The 20458-nt window shown below is 43.9% G+C and overlaps 1 protein-coding gene across 1 annotated transcript in view; it reads right to left on the bottom strand.

Moving 5' to 3' along the window:
* The window catches only part of RAB3GAP1 (RAB3 GTPase activating protein catalytic subunit 1), a 210495-nt gene that overhangs the window by 103438 nt on the left and 86599 nt on the right, over nt 1–20458 (bottom strand). The window contains exons 11-13 of the mRNA XM_068245930.1: nt 14466–14539; nt 10353–10445; nt 6614–6783 (exon numbers count right to left, since the gene is read on the bottom strand). Of these exons, the coding sequence (XP_068102031.1) occupies nt 6614–6783; nt 10353–10445; nt 14466–14539 (337 nt within the window). The remainder of the gene's footprint in view (nt 1–6613; nt 6784–10352; nt 10446–14465; nt 14540–20458) is intronic.

Genomic DNA, 20458 nt, shown 5'->3' on the forward strand with positions numbered 1-20458 from the left:
TCTCCTCTCCCAGCTCCTTCACCCTACTGATGTCCTCTCCTCTCCCACCATTTTCACCCTACTGATGTCCTCTCCTCTCCCAGATTCTTCACCCTACCAATGTCCTCTCCTCTCCCAGCTCCTTCACCCTACTGATGTCCTCTCCTCTCCCAGCTTCTTCACCCTACTGATGTCCTCTCCATTCCCAGCTCCTTCACCCTACTGATGTCCTCTCCTCTCCCAGCGTCTTCACCCTACTGATGTCCTCTCCTCTCCCAGCTCCTTCACCCTACTGATGTCCTCTCCTCTCCCAGCTTCTTCACCCTACTGATGTCCTCTGCTCTCCCAGCTTTTTCACCCTACTGATGTCCTCTGCTCTCCCAGCTCCTCCACCCGACTGATGTCCTCTCCTCTGCCAGCTCCTCCACCCTACTGATGTCCTCTCCTCTCCCAGCTTCTTCACCCTACTGATGTGCTCTCCTCTTCCAGCTTTTTCACCCTACTGATGTCCTCTCCTCTCCCAGCTTCCTCACCCTACTGATGTCCTCTCCTCTCCCAGCTTTTTCACCCTACTGATGTGCTCTCCTCTTCCAGCTTTTTCACCCTACTGATGTCCTCTCCATTCCCAGCTTCCTCACCCTACTGATGTCCTCTCCTCTCCCAGCTTCCACACCCTATTGATGACCTCTCCATTCCCAGCTCCTCCACCCTACTGATGTCCTCTCCTCTCCCGGCGTCTTCACCCTACTGATGTCCTCTCCTCTACCAGCTCCTTCACCCTACTAATGTCCTCTCCTCTCCCAGCTCCTTCACCCTACTGATGTCCTCTCATCTCCCAGCTCCTCCACCCTACTGATGTCCTCTCCTCTCCCAGCTCCTCCACCCTACTAATGGCCTCTCCTCTCCCAGCTCCTTCACCCTACTGATGTCCTCTCCTCTCCTAGCTTCCTCACCCTACTGATGTCCTCTCCATTCCCAGCTCCTCCACCCTACTGATGTCTTCTCCTCTCCCAGCTTCTCCACCCCACTGATGTCCTCTCCTCTTCCAGCTTCTTCACCCTACTTATGTCCTCTCCTCTCCCAGCTTCTTCACCCTACTGATGTCCTCTCCTCTCCCAGTTCCCTAACCCCACTGATGTCCTCTCCTCTCCCAGCTCCTTCACTCTACTGATGTCCTCTCCTCTCCCAGCTCCTCCACCCTACTGATGTCCTCTCCTCTCCCAGCTTCTTCACCCTACTGATGTCCTCTACTCTCCCAGCTCCTTCACCCTACTGATTTCCTCTAGATTCCCAGCTTCTCCACCCTACTGATGTCCTCTCCTCTCCCAGCTTCTTCAACCTACTGATGTCCTCTGCTCTCCCAGCTCCTTCACCCTACTGATGTCCTCTCCTCTCCCAGCTTCTTCACCCTACTGATGTCCTCTCCTCTCCCAGCTCCTCCACCCTACTGATGTCCTCTCCTCTCCCAGCTTCTCCACCCTACTAATGTCCTCTCCTCTCCCAGCTCCTTCACCCTACTGATGTCCTCTCCTCTCCTAGCTTCCTCACCCTACTGATGTCCTCTCCATTCCCAGCTCCTCCACCCTAATGATGTCCTCTCCTCTCCCAGCTTCTTCACCCTACTGATGTCCTCTCCTCTCCCAGCTCCTCCACCCTACTGATGTCCTTTCCATTACCAGCTCCTCCACCCTACTGATGTCTTCTCCTCTCCCAGCTTCTCCACCCCACTGATGTCCTCTCCTCTTCCAGCTTCTTCACCCTACTTATGTCCTCTCCTCTCCCAGCTTCTTCACCCTACTGATGTCCTCTCCTCTCCCAGATCCTTCACCCCACTGATGTCCTCTCCTCTCCCAGCTCCTTCACTCTACTGATGTCCTCTCCTCTCCCAGCTCCTCCACCCTACTGATGTCCTCTCCTCTCCCAGCTTCTTCACCCTACTGATGTCCTCTACTCTCCCAGCTCCTTCACCCTACTGATTTCCTCTAGATTCCCAGCTTCTCCACCCTACTGATGTCCTCTCCTCTCCCAGCTTCTTCAACCTACTGATGTCCTCTGCTCTCCCAGCTCCTTCACACTACTGATGTCTTTTCTCCATCCCCATCTCCTCCACCCTACTGATGTCCTCTGCTCGCCCAGCTCCTTCACCATACTGATGTCTTCTCCTCTCCCATCTTCTCCACCCCACTGATGTCCTCTCCTCTTCCAGCTCCTTCACCCTACTTATGTCCTCTCCATTCCCGGCTTCTTCACCCTACTGATGTCCTCTCCTCTTCCAGCTTCTTCACCCTACTTATGTCCTCTCCTCTTCCAGCTTCTTCACCATACTGATGTCCTCTCCTCTCCCAGCTTTTTCACCCTACTGATGTCCTCTCCTCTCCCAGCTTCTTCAACCTACTGATGTCCTCTCCTCTCCCAGCTTCTTCACCCTACTGATGTCCTCTCCATTCCCAGCTTCTCCACTCTACTGATGTCCTCTCCTCTCCCAGATCCTTCACCCCACTGATGTCCTCTCCATTCCCAGCTTCTCCACTCTACTGATGTCTTCTCCTCTCCCAGCTTCTTCACCCTACTGATGTCCTCTCCTCTATCAGCTTCTTCACCCTACTTATGTCCTCTCCTCTTCCAGCTCCTTCACCCTACTGATGTCCTCTCCTCTCCCAGCTTCTTCACCCTACTGATGTCCTCTCCTCTCCCAGCTTCTTCACCCTACTGATGTCCTCTCCTCTCCCAGCTTCTTCACCCTACTGATGTCCTCTCCTCTCCCAGCTTCTTCACCCTACTGATGTCCTCTCATCTCCCAGCTTCTTCACCCTACTGATGTCCTCTCCTCTCCCAGCTCCTCCACCCTACTGATGTCCTCTCCTTTCCCAGCTTCTTCACCCTACTTATGTTCTCTCCTCTTCCAGCTTCTTCACCCTACTGATGTCCTCTCCTCTCCCAGCTTCTTCACCTTACTGATGTCCTCTCCTCTCCCAGCTTCTTCACCCTACTTATGTCCTCTCCTCTTCCAGCTTCTTCACCCTACTGATGTCCTCTCCTCTCCCAGCTTCTTCACCCTACTGATGTCCTCTCCTCTCCCAGCTTTTTCAACCTACTGATGTCCTCTCCTCTCCCAGCTTCTTCACCCTACTGATGTCCTCTCCCAGCTCCTCCACCCTACTGATGTCCTCTCCATTCCTAGCTTCTTCGTCCTACTGATGTCCTCTCCATTTCCTGCTCCTTCCCTGCTACTGATGTCCTCTACATTCCCTGCTACTGATGTCCTCTCCCTTTCCAGCTCCTCCACCAAGTGCCATTCTTCTCTACTTGCCTCACCTTATGTGAGAGCCAAAAGGAGATAGATGTAGATGCAAGAGGGGCATTTAGAGAAGGCCAGATGGCTGGAAGGAAAAGGACTGTTACCCATGACGTCAGGTAACTTTGCCCCCTTCACAATATGCTTACCTTAACATGTATGCCTGGGGAAGACTTTATTTAAAACTTCACTTTTATTAAGACTGTGGATAGCCAAGTACAAGTTAATCACCCTATTATCTTAATTAGGAATAGTCAACAAGATGCAAAGGGTTATAAGTTGATACAGGATTATGCACATTTTGCATGTTAATTCATGGAACTTGAAATGGACCAACCTTGCCTGGGTTTCATTGGTTAGTTTTCAGGCTACATACATTTTCATAATCCTGCATCAACTCGAATGACTTGTATCAAATAGACCACCCTTAAAGTGACCCCGAACTCTTGCAAAGCACTCATTGAAAAGTCTTTATTCCGCATAGAGTTGCTGAAAAGAATCCACTGCTCTGTGTTTGTTATCAGTAGCTATGAATAGACAGCAGAGAAGCTCTGCTGGAGAGCCAAAGCTCTCTCTCCATACATAAACACTGAGGCTTAACCCTTTCTGTGCTCCTTGGGAAGTTAATCCAAGTTAAGTTTTTAAGTAATGATTTTCTCCCATAATAGTAATGATTTGCTTCCCATAAATGTTTTCATATTGTGACTAATCTATAAGAGCAGAGAGGAAGTTCAGGGTTTAGATCCACTTTAATCTTAAAAAGACAACTAAAGTGAGAAGAATAGTGAGGCTGCCATATTTATTTCCTTTGAAACAATACCAGTTGCCTGGCAGCCCTGCTGATCCATTTGGCAGCAGTAGTGTCTGAATAACACCAGAAACAAGCATGCAGCTAATCTTGTCAGATCTGACAATAATGTCAGAAACTTCTGATCTGCATTGTTCAGAGTTTATTGCTAATGGCATTAGAAGCATAGTAACAGCAAGACGACAGGCAACTGGTATTTATTAAAATAAATTTGGCAGCCTCCATATCTCTCTTACTTCAGTTGTCCTTTAACCATTTCAGGTTCCTGAAAATGTTGACATGTCAGCTGTTTCGCAACTGATACTTTTTATTTACTTATGCCATCTATGACAATTTAGGCTTTCTCTGGGTAATATTTTTTAATATTCCCTAAATCTAGCACAGTGGCGTAGCAAGCAGTACAGTGGCGTAGTGGTTAGCGCTCTCGCCTTGCAGCGCTGGGTCCCTGGTTTGAATCCCACCCAGGGCACTATCTGCAAGGAGTTTGTATGTTATTCCCATTTGTGTGTGGGTTTCCTCCGGGCACTTCGGTTTCCTCCCACACCCCAAAAACATACAGATAAGTGAATTAGCTTTTCCCTAATTGGCACTAGACTCTGATACATACACTACACGATACATATATAGACATATGACTATGGTAGGGACTAGATTATTGTCTTGTTAAGTGACAAGACAATATACTCTGTACAGCGCTGTGGAAGATGTCGGCGCTATATAAATACTTAATATTAATACCCATTTAACAGGGAAAAATAGAAATAAATGCAGAAAATACTTTTCCTTGTTTCGCCCTTCCCAATTTTCATGTAACGTGCCACTGCTATAAAACATCCAAATATACTCCTTGGCTCATCCCAGTTAAAATGACACCACATATGCCTTATTTGAATACTAGTGGGGCACGTAGCGGATCATTATCCCCAGACTTGACGGCTTTCATTCCTGGACATGAGATTTACGTCCAGTAACTTAAAGGGGAACTGTAACCCAGGATTAAACTTCATCCCAATCAGTAGCGGATACCACCTTTCCCACGAGAAATCTTTAATTCTCGAATAGATCATCAGTGTCGTCTGTACGGCTGATACTGTGGTGAAACCCCTCCCACAGTGTGATGTCAGGACCTAGGTCCTGGCAGTTTCCTGTCAGAGAACCTTGTTGCATTGTGGGAAATAACAGCTGTTTCCAACTGCCAATCAACCAGTATCTCCCTCTGTGCATGTGTATATCTATAAGGAAACAACCTTTTAGCCACACATTGTTAGTGGGTGTCGTTATAGATAATGGCAGTTGCAGTCTAGTTTTTTTTCTTGTCTGCCAGTAGCAACGATGATGACCTGCAGGCTGATTGTGGATCAAACAACATGAACAAATTACATGGCAAGTATCAATCATTTCTTGATCTCGCTTCTATTTTTGTAACTTCTCACTTTGCAATGTATTCATTTATTTTTTTCCCCCTTTTCGTTAAAGTTCCTGTTTAAACTGGTTAAATATGGGCCTTCATTATTTGTATTTATTTTGAGTATTTGTGGTAAGCTAATCAGTCAGGTTGCCAACACCTCTAACGTTAGGTACCAGGGATGATCTCCGAGCTTAATCACGAGTGATTACTTGCGATTCAAATGAGGATTAATTGCAGCAGCTGAGCGGCGGGGATTGGAAGGGTTATTTACCCATAAATCCGCGTCATCCCTGCACTCCATATAGGTCCATGCGTCCTATTATTAGCGCTCCAAGCCTCGCTGCCATCACTTCCTCCTTTGGCTTGAAATAGGAAGTGACGGCAGAGAGGCTTGGAACGCTAATAACAGGACGCATGGACCTATATGGAGCATGGGGAGGACTCGGATTTATGGGTAAATAACCCTTCCAATCCCCACCGCACAGCTGCTGTAATTATTCCTCATTTGCTCACTTCTAATGGAAGTCGATTGGAAATCAGATCGGACATGTTGGAAATAATCGATCTGACAGTAAATCTGGCTCTAAGAAAGTTCCTGCTGCTATCTAGGATGGACGGACTGCGTTTCACATCGATCCGTCCCAGTAGGACTACATTTTGGCACACAGGTTTGCTTGATAAGCCTGGGACTAGAGGCTCCAGGGGTTTGTGAAAAAAAGAAAGAAAAAAAATCTGCTCCAACTGCAGAAATAGAATCATTTTCTGTCACCGGCAGCAGAATGATTAGCATGGCAGATAAGTGCGGGTAAAAATAGCCCTATTACGCACTTGGCAGGTTTCAGGAGCGGATAGAAGATGTTTCTAACGCCATAACATATCCAATATATTCAGGGGGCTGAACCGTTAACAAGGTAAACAACAGATATGATTAATTCACACTCAACCAACACTGCAGCAACTCCTAATTAACACTTGTATTAACTGCTAAGATGAATTTGTTAAATTAGGGTCATGTTGAGAATATACAACAGGGGAGGAAAAGGAGGCGGGGAAGGAAAGAAAAAACCCTAGGGAAAAAAAACAGCTGAAAAAAGCAGAAAAAAAAGTTCCAAGCAAAACCTACAAATAAAATGGCGTTCAAGACGTCGTGGCTTAAGGGGGATTCGTCGGCGCGGCGATGCTTGCGGATCTTCTTGCGGGCGCTGCTGACCATACCGGTGACGGAGAGCTTGTGTATGGGTACCGGGGCCGGCTCGGTGAGCTTCGAGAGCGCCTGGCTGATATCCGCCGCGTCTATAAAGGAAAGGAAAAAAACACAAAGGACATTGAATGTGGAACCTCACTGCATAGAAGTATTCATAGATCTGCGAGGTGCTGCTTAGCAACCAGGTTCATTCTGCCTGGCTGAAAATCTCTACTAATAAAATCTGTTCATTTCTATTTTTTCTTCGCAAAATTAGAGAGAACTGCGTCGAGGATCGTAGTTAAAAATATGCAAATGATACTCGTTAGCTGTGCTTGAATTCGGTTGACCTTTAACACAGAATGTCTACTTTGGTGTTTGATGGAAGGTCCCCTCCGAGATTCTCTATTGTTCAGGTCTGAAATTTTAAAGCAAAACTTGAAATTTATGAATAAAGCACTGCAGAAATGCATCAAACGGGAGGTTTGACGGTCCGCTCTGTGCAATTACCCTGACAATTCTGCCACCAATAGCTACTGGCTGGATAGTGTACTGGATAAGGGCTCTGCCTCTGACACAGGAGACCTGGGTTCAAATCTCGGCTCTGCCTGTTCAGTAAGCCAGCACCTATTTCAGTAAGGAGTTTCTTGGGCAAGTCTCCTTAACACTGCTACTGCCTACTGAGTGCGCTCTATTGGTTGCCTCGCAGGCGCTTTGAGTCCGACAGGAGAAAGACGCTATGCAAATACTGCTATTATTATTATTATTATTATTATTACTGTTCTTCAGATGATGCCAAGCCAGGCTAAACGATGTCACCTCCACCAGGCCAAGTTACTTAGAACTCATCACAGCTATGTAGAAAGGAAACCAATCATTGACAAGCATAAAGGTGCCCGTTAATGGTACAATTCCACGGACGATCAATTGTTTCTGATCACTGCGGTGATCAGTCAAAAGCGTAAAATGTATTATAAATTACCGCATTTTCCGGCGTATAAGACGACTGGGGGTATAAGACAATCCCCCAACTTTTCCAGTTAAAATAGAGTTTGAGATATACTCGCCATACAAGACTACGCCTCTTCCAATGTACAGCAAAAAAAAAAAAAAAAAAAAAAACAATAATCATGTACTGGTACTATGGATGAACAGACACTGGTGCTGTACTGTATGTGTTACCCAGTATATAACAGTGTACAGGCAATTGCCTGCTTGGATTGGTCAACTCTCCCTCTCCCTAAGTGGATTGGTCAGCTCTCCCTTTCTCCCTGTTTATCAGAGCGGTATGGAAGAATAGATTGCGCTGTGCCCATAAAACACGCCTCTTTCACCCTTCTGGCCCGCCCTTGTATCCTATTTACCTCCTTCTCTGCCTCTCAGATCTCGCACATGTGCGCCTGCGCCGCTTCACTACAGTCCTCAGCAGCGAGATCTGAGAGGCGGGAACAGGATAGGGTGTATCACCCGGCATCAATGACACCCGGTGTATAAGACGACCCCTGACTTTTCAGAAGATTTTCTAGGGTTAAAAAGTAGTCTTATACGTAGGAATATACAGTACTTTTCTCCTATGTTGCTGTCGCTTTCAGTAAGCAGTAAAAATAAAAGGTTTGGGCTAGTCCATTTCCTCAAGGGGGATTCTCATCATTTCCTTTATTCTTTACAAAAGCACTTCATGGAAGGGATCTATATGAAAAGGTCAGCTAGCCTCCCTACTCACTTGCACGCTATTTTGGCAGTTGAAAGTAAATGCTTTTGAAAATAAAGAAAACCCTGAAAATCCCCCATGTGGAGGTGGACTGGTCACCTGTCAGATGTGTCAGATTTTTACTGCCTACTGTAGGAGACAGCAACATAGGAAAAAAGTAATTTACAGTGCAATTTACTCAGGAACAAACGTACATTTTATACATATGCACTTTAAATTTTTTGCAATAGTGGTCCTTTAACAGCCGAATTCCCACTAGCCAATTAGATCGGATTAACCTCCTCGGCGGTAATCCCGAGCTAGGGTCAGGGCGGAAAACCACAGCTCAGAACGGTAATCCCGACCTGTGCTCGCGGTAGCCACCGGAGGCTGTAGGCAGAGCAATGCGCGCAGCAGGTGTTTCAACATATCTCCCAGGGGATCCCAACGTCGGCCGCCATTCTTCCTACTCTCCTCCGGGGCTCTGCTTCCCCCTGGTGAGATCGCAGGCTGTCTCCGGCAATCTCACTTTAGGGTTGCATCGCCGCCCAGAGGATGGAGGGAAAACTGCAGCGCTGGAGCCAGGAAGGTGAGTGATTGCTGGAACTGCAGCTCTCCCTGGCAGCATGTTTTTTTCAGGTTTTAGGGTGTTAAAGGGTGCAAAAAAATTGCACCGCTTTTAGACCTTAAAATACAGGAAGAATCATAACGCCAAGAGGGTTAACGGAATCGTTCAGTTTTTAGGATCAATCCCATTGGATTGGTTATCGGAAATGACCGATCTTTCGCTAGATAAAATGAAGCCCCAGTGACTGCTGAACCAGGCTGGTGCTTAACCTATTTTGGTTTCTGGACGTCCAGAAACCATGTGCGCTACCGCGCGTGCACGCGCACTCCCGGCCGCGTATTCGGTAGCCAGGGAATCAATGTATCGGGCTATGGATCCCGATCACTGATTCCTCTCCCCCGCTGAAAAAGCGACAGCTTCTCTCGGAAGCTGCGCCTTTTCTGGCCGTTCCCTTCCCGATGCGCCACTCTAAGCGTGTGTTACGCTTAGAGTGACATCATGTAAACAAACTCATGGCCGCCATCTTGTGGCCAAAAAGTAATACTACAACTGAAAATAAAAATAAATTAAAATCAACACACATTTACATTATAAATCTATTGTTTACCCCCCACCCTCCCAAAACTACCCAAATAAAATGTTTACTATAAATAAAAAAAACCATTACAATAAAAAAAAAAACATGTAAATATTTACCTAAGGGTCTAAACTTTTTAAATATCAATGTAAAGATGAAATATTTCAATATTTTTTTTATTTTAAACTTGTTAATAGTGATAGATGCAAAATGGAAAAAATGCACCTTTATTTCCAAATAAAATATTGTCGCCATACATTGTGATAGGGACATAATTTTAACGGTGTAATAACCGGGACATATGGGCATATACAATACGTGAGTTTTAATTATGGAGGCATGTATTATTTTACAACTATAATGGCTGAAAACTGAGAAATAATGAATTTTTCCATTTTTTTCTTATTCTTCCTGTTAAAATGCGTTTACAGCAAAGTGGCTCTTAGCAAAATGTACCCCCCAAAGAAAGCCTAATTGGTGGCGGAAAAAACAAGATATAGATCAGTTCATTGTGATAAGTAGTGATAAAGTTATAGGCTAATGAATGGGAGGTGAACATTTCTCTCGTGAAAACCACGGAACCTGAATGGGTTAATGTGAACCTTAGCTAGTAGTGACAGAGTCTGACGTCCCACAATGCAAAGCGTGCTTCTCTGCACATGCTGCACTGACAGTCTGGAAGAAGCACTTTGCAGTGCTGTATGCGGAGGAGTGTTACAGCTCTCACATTAAATGGACGATTGTCTTTTAAGAGGCCTCTGCCCGTTCTAACCTTAGCTTGTGCAACAGTCATCTCGAAGCAAAATGCCAGCTGATAATGGAAATCAGAAGCAGCAATCATTACCTTTCCCATTCTCCTCAAAGGTGGACTTCCCAAGCAGCTCATCAGTGGATTCTTTACGGCGGCAGAGTCTGAAAAACTCAATTACAAAATCACCTAAAAAAAACAAGACAATAAATGTCAATGAAAAACAATCAAACTTGCGGTACCTGGAGACATTCAATCACACTGGTCTGAGGCGCATGTTTATGGTCATACGGGGTTGACACATCTCTGGCCTTCCTGTGCAAACATGTGATGAACCAGGCTGGGTTTTGTCGGGGCCAAGCAGTATTGTTTCCTGCAACATTACCCGCTAGAGGCCCTTGCATGACCTATGAATTTCTTCTTATGGCACAGCCCTGAGAAAGTGGCCTGGATCTTCAAAACACTTTGACAACTGCTTAAAGTGGACCTGTGCTCTTGCACAGGACAGAAGGAAAACAGAGAAAGGCACCCTGTATGTATTTAGAGAGTTTAGCCTGTCTAATTCCCCCTCATCCGTGACTAAGCACAAGTTGTAATTTGATCTCTCAGCTAGGTCAGCTGACTGCCTCGGCAGAGCAGCTAATTTGTATACATAGTTTGTTAACTCTAGTCTGCTTCCATGAACACAGGACTAGAAGGGTGTTTCGGTGTCTTTTAGTCCCCTAATACTTTTCTTGTGGTTTTGGGTCACCCCGAGCTGCTTGGTTACTGTGTTGAACTAGTCCAAGCCCTATCCCATAGAGCCATATCAATCTCTGCCATGCACTGATGAGGACTGACAGTCAGAAACAGGCCATCTGCATGTGAAGTTGATGTGGCTCTGTAAAATGTATTAGCTATAGGCTTGCTATACACCAGCGGTTCTGGATGCTAGCCTGGCTTCAGGGGCATAAAGAGAATTTGCATATTCAGTAACCGTGCATTGTGGGTAACCACAGATGTTCACTTAAAGCTGGATTATTGTAAATGCCTTCTGTTTTTAGAAGGCAAACCACACTTGGCATTACTTTTTAGTAGGAGGGCTGTTCAGTCTCTTTTAGTCCCCTATACATTCCTTGTGGTTTTGGGTAACCCTGAGCTGCTTGGCTACTATGAAAGCAGGAAGTAGACAAACTGCAAATTTATTACAGGATTTGTATCAGTTGTAACAAATGTTTTTCTCGAAAGGAAACTATGCTGTTGTGTATCTTTTAGAGCAATTTTTTAGATATCCCATGGTTCTATTTTTTAAACATCCAAAGTAGAATGAATGTTTTGTTGTCTCTGCTCAGTGGCAGCTAGTGATGCTTCGATACCCCCGATCACGGATTTCACCGAATTTGGCCGCGGCCGAATCAAAATCCGGATAAGTCGTGATTCTGATCCGGATTTGAAATGGACTTACGTGATTGCCTCTAAAAACCGAGATCACGACTGTGATCCGGATTTTTATTTTTACAATCACCAAAATTGCACGGATTATAAAAGTGATCAGTGGCTACAACTTAAAAAAAAATTCAAAGACTTATTAGTTTTTGAGAAAATCGAATTTAAAGTTTCCAATGAAAAAGTATTGGTGATTAAATCCACCAAAACCCGCCGACTTAAGCGGTTAATAGCAAAGCCCCCTTACATGCTATAAACACCACATTTGCAGGATATGGTAAGTGGAACAGTGGGAACAAGAGGAAACATTTTTTTCCAAAAAGACCTTATAGTTTTTGAGATAATCAATTTTAAAGGTTCAAAGGAAAATAGTACACATGTAAATGCGGTGATGACAGCTAATGTATTTACCGCAATTACATGCATTACTTTTTTCCTTTTAAATTTCCTTTGAACATTTAAAATCGATTTTCTCAAAAAGTCTAGGGTCTTATTGAAAAAAAAAAAAAAATTCCCTTATTCTCACTGTTCTACTTAACATATCCTGCAAATGTGGTGTTTATATCATGTAAGGGGGCTTTGCTATTGACCTTTAAAGTCATCTGGTATAATCACAGATGTTGTTCTGAATACTAGTAACCACGGCCAAATCCGTGATTGAATGCCGTGATGGATTCTCGATCACGGAATCGGATCACGGCAGCGAATAGTGAAAAATGCTCGTGAATCGCGGCTATTCCGTGATCACGAGGTCGTGATGAGCATCACTGGTGGCAGCCTATAAGTCTCTAAATGAAACTACATGAACTATTAGCCTATTTTTATAATCTTCTGAAGTTGTACTCTGCCAGGAAAATTGTTATGGCTGTAATTTGCTTATCTGTGAGGTTTACTATATTCCCGACAAGGTACAGAAGTTGACACTTCCATGCCTAAAAATTAACTCTTTCAGGCAGCGAGAGAGAGAGAGAGAGAGATGCCTCAGGTACGAAGGTGTGTGCTGCATGTAGGCGTGTCAAATCAAGCTGTTCCTGTACTACCACTTTGCCCTCTGCACCCATCAGAGGGCGGGAAAGATATAGGGACAGGGACAGACAGCCACTTCCGCTGTACCAGCAGGGGAAAGGAGTGAGCATAGCATAGATGAAAAGTAGATTTTAGATGGCTAGCATTCATTTTATAATATACGGTACACATTGCTGGTGCTAGTCTAGTTCAGAGGACCCAGCAGAAGACTTCATGGGGAACTGTTATCCAATCATAGCACCCCCAATGGCATGAAGTGTTGTGATTGGCCAAATAATGTGGGCGTCGTTTACTACCACCTATCTGAAACCTTGCAGCTCAAGAGGGTGTTCTGCAACCAATCACATTAGCTAAATTTCCCTATGAGGTTTCCTGCTGGGTCCCCTAAACTAGACTAGCGCCCACATTGCCTCTGTCCATTAGCAGCACCACATTCTGGAATTAGATATGCACTATAACAATTCCTCTTCAGTCTCACTTTACAAGTTAACACTTACATGTAAAGGGTTACTTAAAGAGGAACTCCAGTGAAAATAATGTAATAAAAAAGTGCTTCATTTTTACAATAATTATGTATAAATTATTTAGCCAGTGTTTGCTCATTGTAAAATATTTCCTCCCCCTGATTTACATTCTGACATTTATCCCATGGTGACATTTTTACTGCTGGCAGGTGATGTCAGTGGAAGTAGCTGTTGCTTGCTTTTTTAGCAGTTGAAAACTGCTGTAAACAGCTGTTATTTCCCACAATGCAACAAGGTTCACAGACAGGAAACTGCCAGCACCATGGTCCTCTCAGTTTCCTATGGGAGGGGTTTCATCACAATATCAGCCACACAGAGCCCCCTGATGGTCTGTTTGTGAAAGGCAATAGATTTCTCATGTAAAAGAGGGTATCAGCTACTGATTGGGATGAAGTTCAATCCTTGGTCACGGTTTCTCTTTAAGTCTAAAAAAAAAGCAGTTTGAATTGGGGCTTCTTGCAGCGCCCGGCAGTCATTCTGTGCCTGCACCATCCTTCCACAGCCCTCCAGCCGGTGACTCCCTCAAAGCTAGCCAGTCGTGGCCAGTGGTAGGCTACTGCGCATGCTGACCACACCCAGATCATGCTTCCATGGTCAGGAACTTTATTTGCATGCACAGTAGCGATTTTCCCGCACTGTGCATGTGCAGAACGCTACAGTGCACGGGGACGCAATGAAGGGACACGTGACTAGCTTTGAGAGGGTCGCCGCTGCCTGCTGGAGGGTCGTCCGAAGAACGTCACCTGCACAGGATGACTGCAGGGGGCTGCAAAAAGCCCCAGGTAAGTTATGGTGCCCATACATAGTACAATTTTTTTCATCCAATCTTACCATTTTTATGTAGTATAAGGGTAAATTAAGTGAATATACCGAAAGTATAATTTAGGCAGTTCCCTTATATTACATAGAAATGGTAAGATTGGATGAAAAAAAAAATTGTACCATGTATGAGCACCATTAAACTGATATTTCTTTTAGACTTAAGAATTCCTATAAGTTGAATATGTCATTGCTTATTACATGAATAGCATGAAAAAAAAACACAGACTACGGTAAGCCGCTAGCAATCCATGGCATTGCCAGCATGAGAAAATGAAGGCTGGTTTTTGATTGGTTGCTATGGAGAGCACTTTCCTGAGAGCCAGGCTTATAAAATCAATCTATAGTCAGTAGTGAACACTACTGAACCAACAGAGGCCGTAACAAGTCATTCTGTCAGTCTATCACTACTCACCCAACATGCACTGGGGATTATCTGCTTTCCTGACTCGCACGGACCATTGTGGAGCTTGAAGAGGATCCAAATCCCTATTAATGGAAGCAAATACAAAACTGCTAAAGCACAAAACCTCTCATAAACATGGCTTACATCCCACAGGCTTCAACTGCTCAACACCATGTGACCTCAACACCATGTGACCTGTGTCTGCAAACATAGCTAAATTATGCTGAATGTATTAGAAAACATTTCAAATAGATTGGATGATAGTTTTGATAAAAACAATGAATCTGATGAAAATAAAACCAAAGATGCCCATTACTGATCTAAATTCCTAAACCATCGACCGTCAAATTCGGTTGTTGCAATCAATCAGAAACCATTGTTCGGGCCGGACAAACCAAGAAAAGAATTTCCCTTTAGTAACCGCACCACTCAGACCATAATGAATACAATTCAACTTTATTCAAACATGAATAAAAACACTTAAAAACAAGTAGGCTGAACTGCCATGACAAAGTTCATGTAAACAATGAATTCCCATGCATCCAATGAGTATATTAAGGGTGCAACAATGTCAATTAGCATAAATATATATATAAACACATATACACATGCAGGGAATCCTAATGCAATAATGGGTCCCTTCAGGTCCGTTTGCCTGGTAAACTACAGTACTCAGAAAATAAACCATAATTGAGTGAATAAAAAATAGTGCAACACGATTAGTGCAAGGAGTAATCTATAGGGGAAACGAATCCAGAGCGGATCTAAAGTGTCAAGTGCAAGATTCACCAAAGTGAAATAAGGTGCAAGTAGTGCCAAAGGAGTGAAAATAAGGAGAGCACCGAGAACTTACCAAGGCAGACACCTAGATTAGTGGGTCATGGCTAGCAACCGTGAGGCCCCACGGTTGCTAGCCATGACCCACTAATCTAGGTGTCTGCCTTGGTAAGTTCTCGGTGCTCTCCTTATTTTCACTCCTTTGGCACTACTTGCACCTTATTTCACTTTGGTGAATCTTGCACTTGACACTTTAGATCCGCTCTGGATTCGTTTCCCCTATAGATTACTCCTTGCACTAATCGTGTTGCACTATTTTTTATTCACTCAATTATGGTTTATTTTCTGAGTACTGTAGTTTACCAGGCAAACGGACCTGAAGGGACCCATTATTGCATTAGGATTCCCTGCATGTGTATATGTGTTTATATATATATTTATGCTAATTGACATTGTTGCACCCTTAATATACTCATTGGATGCATGGGAATTCATTGTTTACATGAACTTTGTCATGGCAGTTCAGCCTACTTGTTTTTAAGTGTTTTTATTCATGTTTGAATAAAGTTGAATTGTATTCATTATGGTCTGAGTGGTGCGGTTACTAAAGGGAAATTCTTTTCTTGGTTTGTCCAGCTTTCAGTTCAAGTTCCCCTTCTGCACACTTAAGGATTGCCTATTTTAGGTGTTTGGTGGATGGTGCTTGCCCCATTGGTTGTTGAGTATACCATTGTTCGGGCCCTCCAATGGAGGGGAAAATGATAAGTGCTCCAATCAGACTAAAAGAACCGCTCTGAAATGTTTTCCGAGTACTTCCAAAGACTAGCGGTTCTGTACTGTGCATGTGCGAGTCCACGATCGCGTGAGCGCAATACGGAGCCGCTTGTCTTTGGAAGTGCTTGGAGACCTGAGTACTTCTGAAGCATTCAGAGGAGACCCGAAGGCATCTTCAACATCAAAAGTTAGATCACTGCAACGGGGGGCGCAGCGGGAGGCCTGGGAAGGCTCTAAAGTACAAGGTGAGTATGTAAATGTTTTTTTTCCTTTTAAGGTGGCTACAGGTATGTGGGCACATTAAGACTGCCTCAATCAGTGATCGATCGTTTGAACATTGATTGGGACAGGCTGTTATTTATGAGACCATGCAGGAAGGAGCGCTGGGGAGAGGGTCATGCGCAGGAGGTGCATGAAAGTAATGCAGTGAGCAGTATACATTCTGTAGCTGCTTTGAGGAGAAGGGTATTAGATTGCCCGAGAGGATCTCACAATCTAATCCCATCATAGTCATAGTGTAATATCCTACCATATTACTATTATGTATTTATATAGCTCTGACACCTTCTGCAGAATTTACAGAGTACATAGTCATGTCACTGACTGTCCTCAGAAGAGCTCACAATATAGTCTCCCTAGTCCCTACCATAGTCATAGTCTAGTGCCATCCTATGTTATTATTATGTATTTATATAGCACTGACACCTTCTGCAGCACATTACAGAGTACATAGTCCTGTCACTGACTGTCCTCAGAGGAGCTCACAATATGGTCTCCCTAGTCCCTACCATAGTCATAGTCTAGTGTAGCCTTTCTCAACCTTTCTACCCTGGAGGAACCCTGCAAATAACTTTTGGATCTCAAGGAACCCCTGCAAACAATGTTTTGATCTCGAGGAACCCCTGCATTTATTTTGCAGGAGGCATGGTCTTTAAAAGCATGTGTGGCTGTTTATTTCACTACCCCCATTACACTGCCACTCATTATACTGTCTCCTGAGCCCCCAATTTAGTGCTTCTTGTTACACTACCACCTATTATAGTGTGCTCTATATACTTCCACCACGATGGGGGAAAATGCCAAGGAACCCCTGCAGAGTGCTCAAGGAACCCTGGGCTTCCAGGGAACCCTGGTTGAAAAAGCCTGGTCTAGTGTCATCCCATGTTATTATTATGTATTTATATAGCCTTGACGTCTTCTGCAGCACTTTACAGAGTACATAGTCATGTCACTGACTGACCTCAGAGGAGCTTGCAATCTAATCTTACCATAGTCCTAGTCTAATGTCCTACCATATTATGATTATGTATTTATATAGCATGGACATTTTTAAGGCACTTTACAGCGTACCTTGTCATGTCACTGACTGCCCTCAGAGGAGCTCACAATCTAATCCCTGTCATAGTCATAATGTCCTACCATATTATTATTATGTATTTATATAGCACTGACATCTTCTGCAGCACGTTACAGAGTACATAGTCATGTCACTGACTGTCCTCAGAGGAGCTCACAATCTAATCCCTGCCATCGTCATAGTCTAATGTCCTACCATATTATTATTATGTATTTATATAGCACTGACATCTTCTGCAGCACTTTACAGAGTACATAGTCGTGTCACTGACTGTCCTCAAAAGAGCTCGCAATCTAATATCTACCATAGTCTAGTGTCCTACCATATTATTATTATTATTATGTATTCATATAACACTAACATGTTATGCAGTATTTACAGAATACATGGTCATGTCACTGGCTGTCCTCGAAGAGGGTGACAATCTAATCCCTACTATTGTCATACTCTAATTTCTTACCAAATTACATAGTAATACATACAAGTGCCGTGCATTTATATAAGGCTCACATATTCTGCAGCACTTAAAGTCTTTATAGTCGCACATAGTCACTATGCTCTTTTTCTAAACAAGTAATTGTTCATTCCTATGGAAGTTAAAGCTGCTGCAAGCAGCTGGCAAACTGCAGCAAACTAAATTTTTGATTAAAAACTAGACTCAAAAAGGTCCCCGAAAGAACATTACAATTCTACTGATAATACCTTGTACAATATGGCAACTATTCAAGGCAAAAATCACGGATAGGTTTCTCAAACTTTGTAAAAGTGGTATGTTCCTAGTTATTTAAAAAAATTAGGGTTTTTCTGTTTACTGCTGTACTTACCGTATTTGTTTTCAGAGTTGCCCATAGCAACAATCCACTTGGATAGGATTCATAGAAATAACGCTACACATTTTAACTACACACTTGTTTTCTTCCTACTCCTCTAGATCACACGTGCCAAACTCAAGGCCTGCGGGCTGAATGCATTTATACATTAACGGTATACCTCCCTGATACCTCCCTTAGCGAGGGATATTTTATTTCCTTTGTGATCACAGTGATACCAGCGGATCAGTCAAAAACAGTCTTATCAGTCTGCCGCCAGCTTGTACTCACGTGCAACTGTCAGCAGAACGTGCGCCCCGCGGGGAGTCTGATGGACCCGTCATTTGAACAAAGTACGCCGTGTGTACACGCCTTAACAGTAATCACAGGGTCAGCAGCACACTAAGCTCAGTTGTCATTAGACAGAGGAGTTTAGTGGCGTCAGAAGTGGGCGGAGCCTGGCTATTGAAATCTACACTATCAGAGATAAACGGTTGCAAATAGAGCCCGATTCAACCCACTTTTTCTCCTTAAGCCCCATCTACACCATACAATTTTTTGTCCGATTCCATTCAATTCGATTCGATTCATTGATTCGATTCGATACAATCCAACATGTCCGATCAAGAATCGATTCGATTAAATTTGCCATTGCAAAACAATGGCAAATTGAATCTAATCGAATCCCGATCGGACATGTTGGATTAAATCGAATTGAATCAATGAATCGAATCAGACAAAAAAATGGTATGGTGTAGATGGGGCTTAAAAGTAGCCATTTATCTAGCAACATTACCCGATACCTCCCTTAGCGATATCGGGCCGAGCGACGAATGCAACGAAACCCCCGGAGCTGTTCCCTCAATGAGTGTGTATGTATGTATGTATGTATGTATGTATGTATGTATGTAATGTGGAAATGTGCTGTATGTGTGCATTTATACATTACCTGGCCTGCGTCGCGGTGACCGTCTGTCTTCCGCTGCTCCTCTATTAGCCGCATACATGCCGTCGGCGCATAGCACACCGGCGTGTGACATCACACTCACTATGCTGGCACTGTGCATGCGGCTGATAGAAGAGAGGCAGCAGACAGACGGTCACCGCGACACAGGACAGGTAATGTATAAATGCACGCATACAGCACATTTACATATTACATACATACACACAGACAAACACACACACAGAGGCGAGGCAGGGGACGCGGCAGGCTCGGCCCATTCCCAAAAGATTTCATGCTTATTCGGGAATCAGCCTGTGGTGTATGTGCAGCCGACAGATCTTTCTCCGATCAGATTCAATTAGAGAGAGATTTGTCTCTTGGGACTAGTCTGCCCTTCCTCGCTAGATGTATGGTTACTTTTAGGATAAAAATGGAATTGAATCGGGCTCTATTTGCAACCATTTATCTCTGATAGTGTAGATTTCAATAGCCAGGCTCCGCCCACTTCTGACGCCGCTAAACTCTGTCTAATAACAACTTAGCTCAGTGCGCTACTGACACTGATTACTGTTAGCCAATCACTGTGATTACAAAGGAAAATAAAATATCAAGGTTCTGGTCCTCAAGGGGCAAGAGCCTACAGGTCCAGAAGGAATTCATCTATATACCCTATATAATTTAAAGTGGACCTGAACTCTTGCACAGGACAGAAGTAAAACAAGTTTAGCCTGTCTAATTTCCCCTCGTCTATGACTAATCACAACTGTAATTTGATCTCTCAGCTGTGTCAGGTGGCTGCCTCAGCAGACCAGCTAACATGTGTAAACAAATGATGTTAACCCTATGTCTGTTTCCCTGAAAGCAGGAAGCAGATACATTGCAGATTTATTGCAGGATATGCATCAGTTGTAACAAAGAAATTGATTTTATGTAAATCCTCTGGACAGGCTCGGTTCACACTACACGGATCAAAAAACTGATCTGGTAAAACATGATCCATTTTCAGTTTCAAACGGGTCAGTTTTTAACAATGGACATCACTGGCTCTAGCCGCTGCATCTCCTCCATAATCGATATTGGTCAAATCCTGTAATGTCCATCAATTTCTGCTAGTTATTGATGTTGGAGCAACAATCTTCGGCAGATTCAATCACAGTGATCAAATCTGCTGGGAAATGTCTAGGTGTATGAGCACCTCAAGGCACACTTTTGGATTGTCTACTAACAATAGTGACACCACTATGTACTCTGTAAAGTGCTGCAGGAGATGTCAGGGCTATATAAATACATAATAATATGGCAGGACATTAGACTATGACTATGGTAGGATTAGACTGTG

This window comes from Hyperolius riggenbachi, chromosome 7 (genome assembly GCF_040937935.1).
Source record: "Hyperolius riggenbachi isolate aHypRig1 chromosome 7, aHypRig1.pri, whole genome shotgun sequence".
Lineage (NCBI taxonomy): Eukaryota > Metazoa > Chordata > Amphibia > Anura > Hyperoliidae > Hyperolius > Hyperolius riggenbachi.